Source organism: Protopterus annectens, chromosome 1.part1 (genome assembly GCF_019279795.1).
Source record: "Protopterus annectens isolate FY-2018-M chromosome 1.part1, PAN1.0, whole genome shotgun sequence".
Taxonomy (NCBI): domain Eukaryota; kingdom Metazoa; phylum Chordata; order Ceratodontiformes; family Protopteridae; genus Protopterus; species Protopterus annectens.
Window position 1 is genome coordinate 628,944,515 of NC_056726.1, and position 19,911 is coordinate 628,964,425.

Genomic DNA, 19,911 nt, shown 5'->3' on the forward strand with positions numbered 1-19,911 from the left:
CACTTTCACTAAATGCTACAGTGAAGCATAAATATACCTCTGTGACGCCTTTGATTTAGCACTGAGATGGTTTACGTTGTCTTGTTTTGGCATAACAGAATCCAAGGTCCTGGTTCTTCAGAACATGGAAGTGGATTAAGAGACAGTGGGTAGACAAGAAACAGAAATATGGTCACATGCAATGAAGATGAGATGAATACAACAATACTGAATTATGAAATTATTCCATAGATACATGAAAATGTTACAATTCTTGAGGTCAGATGGAGACACAAAATAGCACTGTAGGTCATTTTTAATTAATTATAAAAAATAAGTACAATAACCACCATCCTCACAATAAATGCTGATAACAAAACTTCACCTATTTGTTATTAATGCAATACATAAAATGCTACTGTTTTTTTTTTCTTCCACTGGGAAGTGGTGACATTTTCAGCCTACTGTTATATCCTAGGAAGAGTCTCGTATAAGTTAAGGATGTGTGGCAGCATTTCAAAAGGACAGGTAACAGCAAGGGATCTATTCACCTACTGTGTCACAACAATTTTCCCAGATAAAACTTTATTAACTTTAATCAGAAACATGTCTTTCTACAGCAGACTGATTACATTAGAAATACTGGTTTTAACAGCCAAGTTAGAGTGTACTTTACACCCATTTTTATTTCTCAGGTTACTATTTATACATTAATAATACTAATACTCATTTTTCCATCTATATTATCCACTACATTTTGCAGTTACCCAGTTCACATTCACTAAGACACTGCCCAATGGCCAAGTGTTACATTCTGTGAACTGAAGTACTGCTGGATGACAGCTTCCATTTTGTCTTCAATGGTCTACTTTGCACCTTTGAAGACATACATTATGAATTGGTAACATACTAGATGAGGTGTTTATAAATGCTATCAACATGTGAGGGTTAGGTAGTCTAGTACAAATCCAGGACATTTCTCTGCTGCTCTCCAATTACTATTACTGGCAAAAATAAGCAAGGGTGAGTGTTCCTGACTTGAAGAAGACAGCACTCCCTTGCATATTTTTCCTCAGTCTCATTTCAAATGCAGCATGAAATTATGTTTATTCATAAGTGTAGTGACAGTGCTATTTGTGTGTTACCAGCCTGTCGGTGTATACTTTTTTTTATTCATAACAATGGTCAACATTTTCAAGCAGATAATGAACTGCAAATGGCAATGATGTATGCAAATACTTTTGAAATGATTAACAATATAAGTTATTTGGGAGCATTACATTTTGTGTTTTACTAAAATATTTTATAGCTCTGTCTAAACATGAAAGTATCTAGTTGGAAAAGCAGCTGATACCATAGACAGTATATCCTGCAAAATTTCATTAACTTTATAGCTTTAGTCCTTATTTTCTCTTACACAAATGACCAATAAATGCAAAAATACATCTGCCTATATATATATATATATATATATACATATATATATATATATATATATATATATATATATATATATATATATATATATATATATATATATATATATATATATATATATATATATATATATATATCTATATCTATATATATGTATATATATATATGTGTGTGTGTGCTGCATACATATATGTATTTATATAAAATAACATGCATATACACAGAGAAACATATATCTACAATGAAAGTTCTACATATTACACATATACAAACAGACATAAAACAGCATGCAAAGTCTTTTTTCACTGAATCTAAAACTCATATTTTAAAGCTACAGGATGATAATATCAAAGTAAAAGTATAAACTGAGCAGTGTTAATGAAAGTGATTTTTTTATGAAATGCTTTGCACATGAAAGGCATTGTCCCAGAGAACAATAAATAGCTTGAACTGACAATGCATAGAACATAAATGCAGAAAATAATATACTTGTGGTCATCAACCACAAAAAAAAAAAAAAAAAAAAAAAACTGCAAGAATTGCTAGTGCTTTAAGAAACAACAAAAATATCAGAAAAATGTCTCAGTGTCAAAATTAATGTAATAGTTGAATGAATTCAATAGCTTTTAAGCTGATTTACATGACTTGCTTAGATCTCAATATATCAGAAGTAAATGAGGTTATTTTTTGCGGTTGTTAAAATGTAATAAAATGTTAAAATGTTTAATTCAATATTGGACAAATAATGTTGCAGTCTAACATTTTAATACCATAAACTCATTCTGTCACTCTGGAAAGGAGGAGGAGTCAAGTAGTACCTGTCATCTTCTGGAGATGCATGCTGGATATGAATCCTGGGACTAGTAGGCCGTCTCCTATCTAGTGATTGGGACCATTTGTCCCTGTTATCCTCATCAACACAACTGGAAGAAACATGTTATTTAGTAAAAAGTTCACAATGGTAATAGGTTTGGCTAGCTGGTCGAATAAGAACAATATAAAACCAATAACAACTCACCAGAAGATTTAATGTACCTGTTACAATATTCTTTTAAAATAGACTAGGAAGATGCTATACTTTTAATAATATTAAGTTTTTGTAAAATTTGTTTACCTCAGGAAGGAATGGTAGATATGCATAAATATTAAAGACTGAAACCAGTATTCTCCAGTTTAAATATTAATAATATTCAAAAACAAAAAGCTGGTAAGGCACACCTGTTATGTTTATGTTCTAATCAGGAATAGCTAAACTAATAAGTTATGTCTTCAAAGATATTATGATCCACAAGTGTTCATTAAATAAAACAATATGAGATGAGCATTACTCAGATAACTACATTTTTAGTAAACTATATTGTGATGAAAACCAACAGTTTATTTTTTACTTCAATGACACGGATGCTTTATAGTTGATAAATGTCTAAAGATGAACATACTGGATGAAGGGAAATTAAACCTTTTGTTAATACTTTTTAAAGCACATAATCTTTAGAAAAATTATTCTACATAAATGCATCTGCAATAAGTCAATATCACCTGGCTCTTCCAATACCCTGAGATCTATAAGTAATATTCTTTGTACAGCATAGACATGTATTTACTAGTCCAGCTGATGAATGCTCTCTAAAAGTGCAGTCTGCATTCTAATGAAACTCTTCAATAGGAATAGAGTAAAGGTAAGAGTCTTAGAAGCAGTCTGGAAACACATTTAGGAATTTCATATACACATACAATGTACACCAGAGTTATGAACTTTTTTCATGTACAAACATAAGCACTTCAGAAGAAAATAAGTTTAAACATTAAAGGAACACTGTTGTGAGGCAACAGGAACCATATTAAAGACTTCCAAAGGTAAAACCAGATCTGACAAATCTAATACACTGTTTTCAATGAGTAGTGGAATAATAAATCACAAAATGACTGCGGATATGATGTATTGGGATTTTAGTGAATCTTATAAAATGCTACCAAATAAAACATTAGCAAATTTATTTTGGAAAGAAAAGTGTGCATTTTATTTCAAATAGTGTAAAGCATTCAAGTAGTCTGATGTTCGACATTAGGCAGAAGGAATACAATTAGAAGTGATAAGGATGGAAGAATGGTGCGAAATATGACAACATCAATTCCACACAAATAATCCACCTAGAAACCTAAAAGCCAGAGCAAAATCAACACAACTGAGTAGGGAAACAAGTACAATAATAACAACAATGAAAATAAACAAAAGATATTATAAACTATTATTAAACAAGTACAATAATAACGAAAATAAATAAATAAAAGATATAAACTATTATTAAACAAGTACAATAGTAACGAAAATAAATAAATAAAAGGTATTATAAACTATTATTAAACAAGTACAATAATAACGAAAATAAATGAATAAAAGATATAAACTATTATTAAACAAGTACAATAATAACAAAAATAAATAAATAAAAAGTATTATAAACTATTATTAAACAAGTACAATAATAACGAAAATAAATAAATAAAAGATATTATAAACTATTATTAAACAAGTACAATAGTAACGAAAATAAATAAATAAAAGGTATTATAAACTATTATTAAACAAGTACAATAATAATGAAAATAAATAAATAAAAGATATGAACTATTATTAAACAAGTACAATAATAACGAAAACAAACAAATAAAAGGTATTATAAACTATTATTAAACAAGTACAATAATAACGAAAATAAATAAATAAAAGGTATTATAAACTATTATTAAACAAGTACAATAATAACGAAAATAAATAAATAAAAGATATAAACTATTATTAAACAAGTACAATAATAACAAAAATAAATAAATAAAAGGTATTATAAACTATTATTAAACAATTACAATAATAACGAAAATAAATAAATAAAAGATATTATAAACTTTTATTAAACAAGTACAATAGTAACGAAAATAAATAAATAAAAGGTATTATAAACTATTATTAAACAAGTACAATAATAATGAAAATAAATAAATAAAAGATATGAACTGTTATTAAACAAGTACAATAATAACGAAAACAAATAAATTAAAGGTATTATAAACTATTATTAAACAAGTACAATAATAACGAAAATAAATAAATAAAAGGTATTATAAACTATTATTAAACAAGTACAATAATAACGAAAATAAATAAATAAAAGGTATTATAAACTATTATTAAACAAGTACAATAATAACGAAAATAAATAAATAAAAGGTATTATAAACTATATGAAATGAAAAGGATAATAACAAGAAATATGAGTACACAACAAAAATACTAACAGAATAATGGGGTGTATAGGAGGAGACACCATCACTAAAATATGAAATTATGTTTCCCTCTTTCTAGAAAATCGATTAAATCCACATCTAAATTACAGTTTATAGTACAGAAGGTAAACTTTAGAAAGGGGAAGCAAAAATATCGAATGTGCACCAAATATTCTATAAAGAGACTAAAAAGCTTCCCTATCACCCTGAATAGGACAAAGTTTCTATCAGAAAATGAATTAAAGATGTTTAAATATTATACACACACACACACACACACGCATGCATGCACTCACCACACACATGCACACACACACACACACACGTACTCACCACAAACATGCGCACACACACACACACACACACACACACACACACACATGCATGCACTCACCACACACACACACGCATGCACTCACCACACACACACACACACACACACACACACACACACACACACACACACACACACACACACACATGCAATATATAAAATGTTTATGTACTTCCGTATAATATAAAATATATGTATATTTCAGACAAATATTAGAAATCAGTTTTTCAAAATAAATAAATAAATGGTTCATGACTGCAGCACTTTCTTTCATGGGGACAGTAGAGTCCACCACAGTGAATAGATTATGTAATCTGTGAAACATACTTATAAGGTCATATGATTCAATAGGAAAGGAGCTATTTAAGTCAGGTGGGCCAAACATGCCTTAACTCCTATCCATGTCTGCATTCCCATATACCCTTTTTACAGGATATAGCATACCTTATGGAAACTTTGTTCTTCCCACATGCCTCACTGGAGTTTTGTATCGACACTGTTATCCCTGTTGCCTTCACTTAGTTTGTGTATCAAGTAATGAAATGCTTTTGCATGAGCTCAAAGTCAGGCAAATAATGAATCCTGTTTAACTGTCAAGATTTGCCACAAAATGCTGATAGGGCATAGACTACTATACCAAAAGGCCAGTAAATTTCATAAAAGACTAATGCTGCACATACCACAGGATAAACAAACCTGCTTATTTGCAGTAAGGCACAGAAGAAAGAACAGATAATAGTCATTAAGCCACTGTTCATTCTTAGGGGACTTGTAGTTTTGTCCACAGCTGTCTATGTGTTAGAGTTCAAGTCAAACATCGGTCTAAATGAACATCCAGTTAAAAACCTTTCTTAACAGATCCATGCTAAACAGGACTGATTGTCATATATGTGGTAGAAATGCAAAAATTCCTGTTTCTCAAGATTCCTTTCTTGAAAAGAACTTGGAACGCTCTCTTAGCATCCAGACTAGCATGGATTTCTGCCTTGGCAATCTAGCCTGTGCTGATGGCGTCATATTACTCAGTAACAACAAAGAAGCTCAACTAATGTTAAATTCCTTACAGGAAACAATGAATAACTTGTGTTAAAAATCTACCAAAACAAAAGTCATAAAAACTGACACTATGCATCTTCAGCTGATGTTAAACATTGAGTCAACAGAACAAACCAAAGTGTTCTAATATCTTGGTCGTTACATACATCTGAAAAGATAAATGATAAAACAGATATCCTGAATAATGGAGATGCAGAAACAACAACTTTTAAAAACTTAACAAATGCTTACTGAAAAAAAGGCATCACCATCCCAGAAATTTTGACTATATCAATTTGTCAAACATTAGTTCTGCTTTATGCAGCAGAAGCATGGAGACTCCTGCACATCAACATCCAAAAAGCAGAATGGTTTCAAATGTACTGTCTCAGACCAAGTGTGAAAGACCACCAAAGAAATGATTACATATGAGCAACACATAATTAGCTTCTTGTAGAACAGGAAATAAACATCAGGTCACAAGGGTTAAGACATGTCATATATACAGGAACACCAATCTCCTACAAAAAACTACTCATGTACCAACTCCTTCGCTCAACACTTTCCGGAATTCATAAACTCCAATGCCCTGGAACAACTTATCCACACCCCACCAGAGGCAACAGTATCCTAGATCTAGTCATTACCAACATGAGTGACCGGTGTTCCACACCTGAAGTCAACACCTCATTGGTCCGATCCAACCATAAGCTAATTACCCTAGATATCCACATCCTGCTCCCACCCACCATTAAGGAAACCACGGTAAAAAATTTCTCCAAAGCCAACTTCATGCTTCTTAAGACAGAAGTGGTGAACTTCATGACACCCATGCAGATGGACAATACAGTTACGATTACTGAATCCTACACAATTTCACTTTATAAGCACTTACATGAGTGCATGGATCATGCTATCCCAAACAGAACCAAGACGCTATCCTCCAAAAAAAGGAAGCCAATCTGGTGGTCCCCTGCCATAAACAAACTGTATAACAGAAGGAAGAAACGGTTGCAAAAGAGAGTAAAATCCCATGAGTGGAGGAGCTCCCTGGTCAGCCTCAGTAAGAAGCTGCGATCCTTGATAAAATCCTCCAAAGCTAGTTACGAAAACAAAATCGCCACTGATTCTAAAGACAACCACAAAGCATTCTATAACTATGTCAAGAATCTCAATGGCAACACTCAGATCTGCTCTGAGTTACAGCACAATGGCACTAATTATACAGACCCAACTGATATTGCCAACATCCTGGAAGATAGGTTCAGTGCTAACTTTACCCCCCTCTCACCCCCTAAAGAGCCCATCTCTATACCAGAAGAATGCAAAGTTCGTGTAATCACGGCTGCACAGGTAAAAACCACACTCTCCAAAGACAAGAACACAGCATCCATGCGACCAGACAACATCCCAGGCTGCATTCTACACAAACTACAGAATGAACTGGCACCCGACCTAAGCACCATGTTCAATCATAGCCTCACCTCAGGCTTTGTGCTCGTTGAATGGCGCACAGTAACAGTTATCCCACTCCACAAGGGGGGAGCCACCACGGACCCCGGGAACTACCGCCTCATTAGCCTGACGAGCCTGGTCTGCAAGGCCATGGAACATAGGTTCATAGGTTCATAGGTTCATACTAGGCTATCTGCCCTAGGGCATTTATAAGCCTAGCCAGAGTGTGTATGGCTTTCGCCACCCATTTTAAATTAATTTTGCTATGCCCTTTTTCGAGGTTAGTATACTGCGCTTCTGTCTAACAGTGACACAGAAGTGATACCCGGGGTAAACCTACGATCTCCCATCCACTCATCAAGATTCCTCTTGAAGAGAGTCAATGAGGGACTCTGCCTAACCTGGACTGGGATTTTATTCCAGAGTGAAGGGAGCCACTGGGTTATGAATCTGTCCCTCCAGCATGTCCTATTTATTTCAGTGCTGAGGTTTAAGTCCCTCGAGCGCATAGCTCGATGGGATTTGGATTTTCTGAGGTGCAGCATGTCCATTAATTCCGGGTTGGACATGGCTTTATAAGTCAGGCACAGATCGCCTCTGAGCAGGCGGTATGCCACTGAGTAGAGCTCAAGTTTCTTTAACCGGGCAGCATATGCATAGCATCATGGAACTTATAAACAAAGACATTGGTAATCTCCAAACTCTAAACCCCACCCAGTTCAGGTTTGTAAAAGGCAGATCATGTCTCCTAAACCTGACAAGACTTCCTTGAAGCAGTCACCAAAGCCGTAGACGAGGGTAAGGTGGTTCACACAGTCTATCTAATTCTTGCCAAGGCTTTTGACACCATCCCCCACTCTGGAATTATAGATAAACTCACTAAACTAGGTCTAAATCCCTATGTCACAAGATGGGTTGCCAGCTGGCTCACTGACAGAACCCACATTGTGAAAGTAGCAGACTCCAAATCCGACTTCAGACCAGTGACAAGTGGAGTACCACAGGGTTCAGTCCTGGGTCCTCTCCTGTTTGGTATCTACTTCTCTGAAGTACAGGCTAACACAGAAGGTCTTTGGCTAATGAAGTTTGCAGATGACTGCAAACTAGGAGCCATAACTGAAACTTCTAACGATGTGGACATCCTACAAAAGGGCCTCACTGAGACAGATGCCTAGTGTCAAAGCCATGGCCTCAAGCTCAATGCCAAAAAGTGCATTGTCATCCCCTCTGGTAAAAACTCTGTACTCATGAACTACAACATAGGCGGTAGTATACTTAACACCAAAAGTGTGATAAGAGACCTTGGGACACAGGTGGACAGTAGTCTCTCCTTTAATAATCACATCGCCACAGTAGTCAGGAAATCCTTCTACGTGGCACACCTCATCTCAAAAGGTTTCTCATGCAGAAAAAAACAGGTTATTGTTCCACTCTACTCATCACTCATTAGACCCATTACAGAGTACAGCGCCCCTTTTGGTACGTACCTCACAAGACATCTACAACAACTGGAAAGGCCACAGAAATACCTCACAAAGAGGATTACCGGCCTCAAACAGATGCCCTAAGCAGACCATCTCAAAAAACTCCAGCTTTACTCCGTTGCATATCGCCTACTCAGAGGTGAGCTCTGCCTAACATACAAAGCTGTGTCAAACCCAGAGCTGTTGGACACGTTCCACTTAAAGAAGTCCCAATCCCTCTGAGCTACATGCTCTAGGGACCTAAACCTTGTCACCACAATTAACAGAACATGCCGGAGGACTAGATTCCTGTCCCAGAGACTTCCCATACTCTGGAACAAACTACCTATCTATATCAAACAAAGCTCCTCATTAGCACTCTTCAAGAAAAATCTTGATGATTGGATGGGAGATAGGAAATTCACCCTGGGGATCACTTCTGTGGCTCTGCTTGACAGGGTTACAAGAAAATGATTTTCTTGGGTGATGAAAGACAGGGTACCTTTTGGCTAGGGATACATAGGCTCTAGGGCCAATAGCCTAGTACCTACCTATGAACCTATGACAAGGTCTTCATCCTAATGTTCAATGTGTCTTCAGGGTTGTGCATTCCATTTCCCGCACTATACATGCAAAGACTGTCATAGAACAAATAAATCAAAAACAGTAATGCATCTACTTTGAAAAGTAAAAGCACTCAGCTCTGCTGTGATATTTCAGTGATATATCTACTCATGCTTTAAGATTAGATCTCTTGAGCTTCAAGTGCCCAAATCATAAGCTGTACGGGGACTAAATACTAATAAGAGTTTTCCATAGAATTCACTGGAATTGCAGTTCTGCATGTGAGACAGTAATGACTTCTTGGTTTTGGAAGATTTCTCTTTTTTTGTTCTCTGTCATTTGGTGGAGCAGGGTGTAGAGGGCTATGTTCCTGCAAAAAATATTGCCATTTGGAGGTTTTGCCCTTATGGTATTTTGGACATTTGTGTTCAGAGATGTGGTTCTTCAGCATCTTCTCACTCAGGGTTTCGTAGCGGATCTACTTTAGAATTCTTCAGAAAGAAGACTGCTGCTGCTTACGGCCATGGCATGCCATCTGGGATTGTAAAGTAGCTAGGGGAGAAACATTATGCTGCAAAGCACAACATTTCAAATGTTTTTTATTTGTGCTATGTCTGAAAACTTAATGAGGTGATATTTCTGCTTTAATAAACATTCTTTAAAAAAAAACATACACACGTATGCTACAAAGTACAAATCTTATACCGGTTTCACTTTGCCAAAAATAACACATTTCATAATGAAATAATATCTTAACATCAGTGCCTTAAAAACTGTTTTAATCATGTACAAAATACTTAATGAAAACAATGTCCCTGCCAAGTAAGTAGTCAGTATTAACCTGCTGTGACATGTTGACGTTTTTCACCACAATATTGCACTGAAAATGTGCATGCCTTATTGGATCTTTCCGGTTATAAAAAAGAAAAAAAAGCACAAATAAAATAAAGCTCAGCTATGAGTCAAATGCCAGACAGAAAGCTAAATACCTTTTTCTTTATAAAACTATTTAAATTTATTGGCCACCCTACTGTATTCCATAGTACCAGAATACAAAACTGACCAACCACTTTCAATCTATCTTGCTGTTTTAAATATAGTGTCTCTCCACTAAAATTTAATTTTTAGACAGGTAAAACTTGAGTTACTTACTTTCACATCTAATTCCTCTAGTGCACACTGCAGTATTTAGGATAAACCATTTTTTTCATCTTACCTTTAAGCATCCCTGTGACTAGCACTTGCTTTAAAACCTGCTGGAAAGCACTAGGAAGACCTTAAACTGATATAAGCACTCAACTCTCCTTGCTAATAAGCAGAAATTAATTGTATGCACTAAACAGCCTATAATTGCAAAGTACCTTGCTAAGGCAAGGGTAAACAGCTCCTGTACTTTACAAAAAAAGTACCAAACCAGGCATGTCCAAGGGTCAGCTTCCAGTGATTACACCTGTCTACCTGGTGAATCTGGGCATACTGGGGCAATGCACCAATTGCCTCATGTACACAGGCAACCCTCTCCTCCTACCACCAAACACTAAAACCTGTGAGAGATGCACTTACATAGCCAAACTGGAAGCAAAGCTCTCTCCACCCAAGACTGTGCTAGACAGTCAAGAGGAGAAGGTTAACACCCACACTATACCTAAAGCAACACATAACCCTTCTAAACCCACACCACCAACCCCTACACATAGCAACATTAAATCCACATATGCGGAGGCCCTTAACTGTAACCTACACAAACAACAAGTCCTCCGAAGCTGAAACGCAAACAAACACCAATCACAACCAAAATGTCACATAGCTCACAACACCAGTGTGTCACCCAGCAACAGCCCCTAAGGCAAGACAACGTACCTAACACTTTAGTCATAGGTGACTCTAGTAGTCAGACACACTGATGTTCCACTCACCAGGCTGAACAAGGAGAAAATTACAGTCAGCTGCCTGTCGGGTGACAGGATCCACCACATAACGCATGCACTCAAGTCACTCCACAACAAGTAGAAATTGGACTCTGTCATTGTCCATGTTGGAGTGAATGACTTGAGACATACCTCCCTGGACTACATGAAAAGAGACATGGAAGTGCTCTCGGATCATGTGGCCCAGTCAGGTATGACCCTAGCCCTGAGCAGCATCCTGCCTTCGCCCAGAATTATACCACAATATAAGGACAAAATTATTGACTTCAACAATTGGCTAAGCTTCTGGTGTCATTCAAAGGGGATCCAGTATCTGTTTCCCTGGGACGACATGATTGACAGACCATGATGCTTTGCCAGAGATGGTCTGTGCCTGTCGCCCCTGGGATTCAGGTTACTGGCTAAGGCTCTTGCCACCCCTATAGTGCCTTTTTTAGCCAAAGTTCAAAGGACAAAACCACCACCATAACAGGTACAAGTATGCAAATTCTGATGGTAATGCTACTCAACGCTAGAAGTCTAAACCTCAAAATGCACTCTCTCGGGGCACTCCTAAAAATGGAGAACATCGATATCTGTGCAGGAACTGAGACCTGGTTCAAGGCTCCAGAGAGCACCCCTGCAATACCAGGCTACAACTCTTACCACATTTTTCGGCCACCAAACCAGGACCGAAACACTAAAGGTGGAGGATTGGCTATGTTCACCAAGAATATTCAGACCACCAGGCTAGTTGCCAACACAATGCTTCTGAAATTCTCCAGGCACAACTAACACTAGGTAAGACTGCAATCCAAATTGTAGCTTGCTACAGATCCCCCACCATGCCCCAAGATTCTCACTACACCTTTCTAAACATACTGGAAAATATTAAGATACAACTAATACTGGGTGATTTCAACTAACCTGCCATTAACTGGGAAAACTACTCATGTACCAACACCTTTGCCCAATGGTTCTTGGAATTCATAAATTCCAGTGCCCTGGATCAACTAATCCATAGTCTCACCAGGGGCTCCAATATCCTAGACCTGGTCATTACCAACATAGGAAATCGATGCTCCACAAATCACCCTTGACATCCACATCCCACTCCCACCCCCAGTAAGGAAACCTCCATAAAAAACTTCTCCAAAGCTAACTTCATGCTACTCAAGTCAGAAGTGACAAACTTCATGACAACCATGCAGACGAGAACTGAAATTCTGACTGCTGAATCCTACACTAAGGCACTGTACGAGCACATCTACTCATGCATGAATCATGCCATACCAAACAGAACCAAGATGCTCTCCTCCAAAAAAAGGAAGCCAATCTGGTGGTCCCCTGCCATAAACAAACTTTACAACAAAAGGAAGAAACTGTTGCAGAAAAGAGAAAAATCCCAGGATGCAAAAAACTCCCTTACCAGCCTCAGTTAGAAGCTGAGATCCCTCATAAAATCCTCCAAAGCTAGTTATGAAAATAAAATTGCCAAAGACTCCAAAGACAACCACAAGGCATTCTATAACTATGTCAAGAATCTAAATGACAATGCTCAGATCTGCTCTGAGCTACAACAGAATGGCATTAAATATACTGATCCCAAGGATATTGCCAATATCCTGGCAGATCAATTCAGTGCCAACTTCACCCCCACTCTTACCTCCTAAACGGCCCATCTCAATACTGGAAGATTGCTAAATGTCAGTAATAATGGCCACACAAGTAAAAAACGTACTCTCCAAAGCTAAGACTACAGCATGCATGGGACCAGATGACATCCCGGGCTGTGTACTACATGAACTACAAAATGAACGGGCACCTCACCTAAGTGTCATTTTTAATCATAGTCTCACCTCAGGCTTTGTGCCCACTGAGTGGCGCACAGCTACAGTTATTCCACTCCACAAGGGGGGATCCACCTTGGATCCTGAGAACTACTGCCACATCAGTCTAATGAGCCTGATCTGCAAGGCCATGGAACATATTATCATGGAACTTATAAACAAAGACATTGGCAACCTTCAAACACTGTACTCCACCAGTTTGGGTTCATGAAGGGCCGATCTTGTCTCATGAACCTGACTGACGTCTTCGAATCAGTCTCCAGAGCTGTGGACGAGGGTAAGGCAGTCCACAAAGCCTATCTGGACCTTGCCAAGGCCTTTAACACCATCCCCCACTCTGGAATCATAGATAGACTTACTAAGCTGGGCATTAATCCCTATGTCACCCAATGGGTTGTCAACTGGCTTACTGACAGAACCCATAATGTAAAAGTAGCCGACTCCAAATCCAGCTCCAGACAAGTGACAAGTGGAGTACCTTGGGGTTCAGTCCTGGGACCGCTTTTGTTTGGCATCTACTTCTCTGAAGTACAGGCCAACACTAGGGGACTCTAGCTAACAAAGGCCAAAGAAGACTGCAAACTGGGAGCCATTACCGAATCCCCAAATGATGTGGATACTCTACAAAAGGGCCTTACAGAAACAGATGCTTGGTGCCAGAGCCATGGGCTCAAGCTCAATGCCAAGAAATGTATAGTTATCCCCTTTAGGAAAAAACATGTACCCATGAATTACCACATAGGTGGCAGTACACTAAACACCGAAAGTGTGATAAGAGACTTAGGGACACAGGTGGACAGTGGTCTCACCTTCGATAATCACATCGCCACAACAGTCAGGAAATCCTTCTATGTGGCACACCTCATCACTAAGGGCTTTTCATCCAGAAAAAAGGAGGTCATTGTCTCACTGTACTCATCCCTCATTAGACCCATTATAAAATATAACGCCCCATTTGGTATGTACCTATCAAGACATCTGCAACAACTGGAAAGGCCACAGAAATACTTAACTAAAATAATCACAGGCCTAAAGCAGATACCCTACATTGACCGCCTTAAAAAACTCCAGCTATACTCTGTCGCATATTGTCTACTCAGAGGCAATCTCTGCTTAACATATAAGGCCATGTCAAACCCAGAGCTGTTGGACATGCTGCACTTACAGAAATCCCAATCCCTCAGAGCCACACACTCTAGGGATCTAAACCTTGTCATCACAATAAACAAAACATGCTGGAGGGATAGGATCCTGACTCAGAGACTCCCCAGACTCTGGAATAGACTGCCCATACATGTCAAGCAGAGCGCCTCTTTGGCACTCTTCAAAAGGAACCTTGACAATTGGATGGGAGAAAGGAAATTCACCCTGGGGATCACGTCAGTCACCCTGCTAGACAGGGGTCCAGGGAAGTAAATAGTGTGGGAAGAAATAGTCAGGGAATTGTTGTGGCTAGGCTTGTATAGGCCCGAGGTCCGATAGCCTAGTACCAGCCTATGAACCTGTGAACCTATAGCTTATGTCTAAAACCAGATCCATTAACTTTTATTGGGGCTTGACATGATGGTTAAGGTGTTTACCTCACAAGCACAAAGTACAGGGTTTGATTCTCATCTTTGGTAAATATCTGCTTACACGTGTAATAGTCTGCAGACTAAATGCCTAGTACAAATTTTCTTTTGGTCATTAGCCTAATATATTGGTGGTCATTAGCCTAGTATACACCTGTGAAGCTATAGTCATCCCTAGTCTGGCCCCCATGTCTGTGATGGACAGAGGCAGACAGTCACTCCACTACACACAAAGCCCTTAGCAACCTCCACACTAACATACTATTAAGAGACACACAAGGCACATGGGGAAACAATTGGGTTGGATTGCACAGCTAGGCTTATAATGGCCCTGCTGGTTGTTAGCCTATTATATACATATGAACCTACTGAGCAATCTTTTACCCAACTCAACGCACTTTTTCAAGTATAAAAACATGCTGGAAAAAACAGAAATTAAAATACGTCCAGGTTATAATTATTTAATTATGTCTCACTAAAAATGTTGACTTTAAAGGACAATGAACACTATGAGTGGGTGAAATCCAACTTGCTGAGGATCAGAATCCCTGAACTGTACCCCCCCAAAAAAAAGTCTGAAAAAAATATTTTTAAGTGTTTTTTGTGGAGGTCAAGCCCCCCCCCCCAAACTCCTAACTTATAAAACAATATCTATATCTATATATATATATATATATATATATATATATATATATATATATATATATATATATATATATATATACCAACTATACGGTCACACCAACTACAAGAAGGGGAGTGTTACCCCTAAAAGAGGATCACTGCTGGCACAACTTGCTGACAGTGATTTCCTGTGGAGGAGCTCTGATTCTCACTAGGCTAAAGCTCAAGTAAATGACTTGAGAGTTCAGTCTTTGTCCACCCATAAGTTATCCATTCAAGAGTATAATCCATTTATATTCCTTGCGCCCTATAAATTAATCACATCTCCACAGTCTAGATGAAACACCTGTGATATCTGTTACTATAAAGATAAAGCATGCTTTTTTGGATGATATTATAAATATAAATGGTAATAATGAAGTTGTATAAAATGGAAGTCAATAGTTATTTACAGCATACTGGTATGCACCCTAAATTTGCACTTAGAAATGTTTTGAAGGTAAACTGAGCAAATATAGGTTGACAATTAATACTACTGTTTTATTTCAAGACTTAAATGATACAGGAACCACCGTCAGCCAGAGGGGCTATAAATTGAAAAAGTAAACACAGTAGCGGAAGTAGCATTGAGTCAGATTAATATTAGATAAAGACCTTACTTTTCAGGTCAGTCTGATTTAAGAGAAAAAAAATAGAAAGGGGTTCATACATATTCCACTTATATATGACCATAATGTAAATACAGTATTTGATGTGCTGTGTAACAGGGATATTTTACATAGTTCTGATATCAGTTAACACTTTCCCAATAATCTATGGTTTTTAGTAAACAAAAACTACAGGTACCAGAGCAACACAAAACTGTTTAGTCAAAAATCATCCAGTCCACGAAAAAATAATTTATTCAGGAGCCACAACAGAAACAACTGAGGTAAGTGCTTTCACCCAACAGGGCTTCATTAGACCATAAGCACTCACAAAATGGGTATTCCCTTTTATATAAAAAAGGTGTAAAACCAAGATTAATGAATGATCTTAAAGTGATAGGCATGTCTGCAAATGACAAACCTCTATACACTAAAACCCAGACACATAAACAATTGAATAGATAAATAACACATATACAAATATATAAAGAAATATATATATATATATATATATATATATATATATATATATATGTAAAATATATATAAACAAAGTTTTATAAAATATATACCTATGCATAAAAAACATATATATGTATAAAAATACACATCACAACACAATCCTACCTCTACCTAAGCCCTTTGGACCTCACTACAATCTATGCAATCACAAAAATTGTACTGATTGCAGGGAAATGTCCTCAACATATCGTGTCTCTCAACCCTACCCATATGGCTGGGATAGCACTATAACCTCTTCAGGTTGAATTTATTCTTGTAAACAAAGTGTGGGGTATCTCCTACAATCTTTTTAATACTAGGGTCCACTGTTAACACCTCCCAATGAGTCCTAATAACATCCTTAACACTTCCCACATCTTCGGTATAAAACAGGGGTACCCTGATCCTATCAGATTTAAAAGACCCCTTAGAAGGCTCCAATACACCTTGACTAGCTGAAACATCTGAGAAACAAGGAGTAGCTACACCCTCCCTCAATGTGGACAGACCACACAACCCCTTCTCAATTTCCTCTGTCCTATATGCCCTAGCCAAGAACCTTTCTCGCAAATCATTCAGTTTCAAAGTAAATCCTGTATGGGATGGATTATACTGGGATACTCTCATGGCCTGACCTCTGACCACATTCCCAAGTACATATCCTGGGTGCATACTATGTCTGTGTAAGAGGGCATTTTGATGACAAGACTTCCTATATACCCCAGTATTCAATAACCCATTGTCCAACCTCTCTACGTACACATCCAGAAATGAAATCCAAGTTCCAGAATACTTGTAACTAAACTTCAAAAATTCAGCCAAATTATTAACCTTATCAAAAAATACAGTCAACTCATCGATGGTCCCTTTCCAGATGAAAAAAAGATCATCTGCAAAACGTCTATAGAAAGGGACCCTTGAAGAGAAGCCCTCCAACTTAAACAAGCATTCTGTCTCCCAAGCTGCCATGAAGAGGTTGGCATAGCTATTGGCACAGGAGGTGCCCATAGCTACGCCATCTCATTGCAAATAGCATTGTGAATCAAAACAAAAAATATTATTCTCATGTACCACTTCCAAAAATAATAACAACAATTCCATAACAGAGCTACTAAGCTCATTATATTGTCACAAATAATCATGGACCCTCCGACCCCCTTCCTTATTAGGAATGACTGTAAAGAGTGACTGGACGTCCATAGTAACCAATAGATAACATGAATCAACAGGAACTTCTTTCATATACTTATAGAAATCCAACAGGAATTGCTTGGTATCCCTCAATATATACTCATTCGCATCAACATCTGGTCGAAGAAACTTCTCTACATAATCTATGTTTTTTGTTTAAACTAAGTCAAGTTTAAGGCAACAGCTGTGCTATAAATATAATAGGGTGAACTATGACAATACAACTGATAGAAAAGTTGCATTTTCATGTAAGAAATGTGCAGCATGTAGTACTACTGATGCTAAGGATATATGTATACACGCAGTTACAGGCAAACATCCCCCAGCATACGTGCTCATGAAGTTAGAGACTGAGAACAGTGCATTTATCAAGGTTTAGTCGATGTCCATCCTTTCAAGACTAATCAGAAATCAGAGGACAGAATTATACATTGTATGTCCCATATTAGAAGGAAGGGCAGTAATGATGCATTATCTAAGTACACTTCGCAGGCAGGAAATTGCCATAAATTTAATTTTAGATTAATGCAGACAATGGGCCATATTCCAAAGAGTTGCTCTCAGTGTAAGTCTATCCTGATTCAAAAAGACTTTTGGTTTTAGGCCTATCTATAAACAGGTTGCCAGATTCCAAAAGACCTTCTCTCAGTGTAAGTGATCATTTACATTGAGATCAAGTCTTTTGGAATTAGGCTCAATGTGTGTTTTATCTAGGGGTTGAGATGTGACTAATTTTACAGAGTGTAAGGAATATAAATGGATTATGTTCTTAAACAGTGTTATAAGCCTGGCTTGAATGAAAATGTATCTATTAGATGCATTTTAAGGCATTGTCCATTAAAGAAATTTTGTGTAACACAAGTAATTAATTGTAAATTCCATGTATTTTAAATTCAAGTTATTTTCCAATGTGTTTTAGTACTACAAGTGCAAAGAGGTTTATTAAAGCTTGTTTGATAAAAGTTATTGGCTGTGGTTTAAGAAATTGATCTTTTTTGTGGATTTTTTTGTTGTATGGAAATCTGAATTTATCTTTTTGGAGTTTTTTTTTATTCTTCATAATAACCTTGATTGCAACACACTTTGTATGTGTCATTAGGCAATGCACAACTAGTTGAATGCAAAACACAGAGTTTGCACTTTTTAGTCAAATAAGAACTGTTACTTTTAATGTTTATCAGTTCTCACTCATATGACAATCAGAACCCTTTCACATCCTCTCCATTAATTCCTTCCATCTTCACTGAAGGATATGAGAGCAAGGGATGTAGTGATCATCCTGCAGGGTGTTGTTATGTTTGGGGACAACTTAATTTATAGCATATTAATAGACAGAAGATGTTGCCTAACCTCTATGAGATTTATATTATGACTTATTTCTCTATAACTTATGAATCTCATACACGTATTAATTACTCTCAGTAGGTCATTAGGATTTAAAGCAATACACTCATATAACTGCCTTTCCCCTATTTTAAAAGCTACACAATATACAAATCTTAGATGTAGTATATATTAAGCTACATTCATTTTTTAATACTAACCTTAATACTATAATAAGTAAGTAGTCTAGGTAAATCAAATGAAACCTTTAATACCTACTGAGAAAAGACATTTTAATAATTAGTTCTAATTCTGGAACAATCCATGTATTAGCCTGGTTTCAACAGTCTGCCTGTTTGCATATGAAGGAAGAAGATATGGTTGATCACTCCAGATGTTGTCATCATGCCTGTCACTAGTGGTGTTCCCAAGGTTTCAGTCATTGGGACACTCCTCTTTGACATTTACTTCTTGTAGGTCAATGATAATGTTAAGGGTTTGTGGCTGCCAAAGTCTGCATATGACTGCAAACGTGGTGCTATCATAAACACCAAATAGCTGGTGACAAAACCATGGACTAAATCTAAATGCCACAACGTGTATAATAGTATCCTTGAGTAAATACAACTCCCCTTGGAACAATAACATTGACAACACACCCCTGGAAATTGACCCCATAGTTTGGGATCTAGGAACCAATGCCAACAATGAACTGTTCTTTTATCACCACATATCCACAGCTTCA

The 19,911-nt window shown here is 37.0% G+C and overlaps 1 protein-coding gene across 21 annotated transcripts in view; it reads right to left on the minus strand.

Annotated features, from left to right (window-relative positions):
• Positions 1-19,911, minus strand: part of LOC122806573 (regulating synaptic membrane exocytosis protein 1-like) — a 3,343,889-nt gene that overhangs the window by 1,147,527 nt on the left and 2,176,451 nt on the right. For 17 of the 21 annotated variants that reach the window (XM_044077123.1, XM_044077214.1, XM_044077165.1 and 14 more), the window contains 2 exons: positions 2,235-2,339; positions 38-115 (listed from right to left, as the gene is read on the minus strand). The exons of the other annotated variants lie outside the window; for them this stretch is intronic. In XM_044077123.1, coding sequence (XP_043933058.1) covers positions 38-115; positions 2,235-2,339 — 183 coding nt within the window. The remainder of the gene's footprint in view (positions 1-37; positions 116-2,234; positions 2,340-19,911) is intronic. 21 annotated transcript variants of the gene reach the window in all.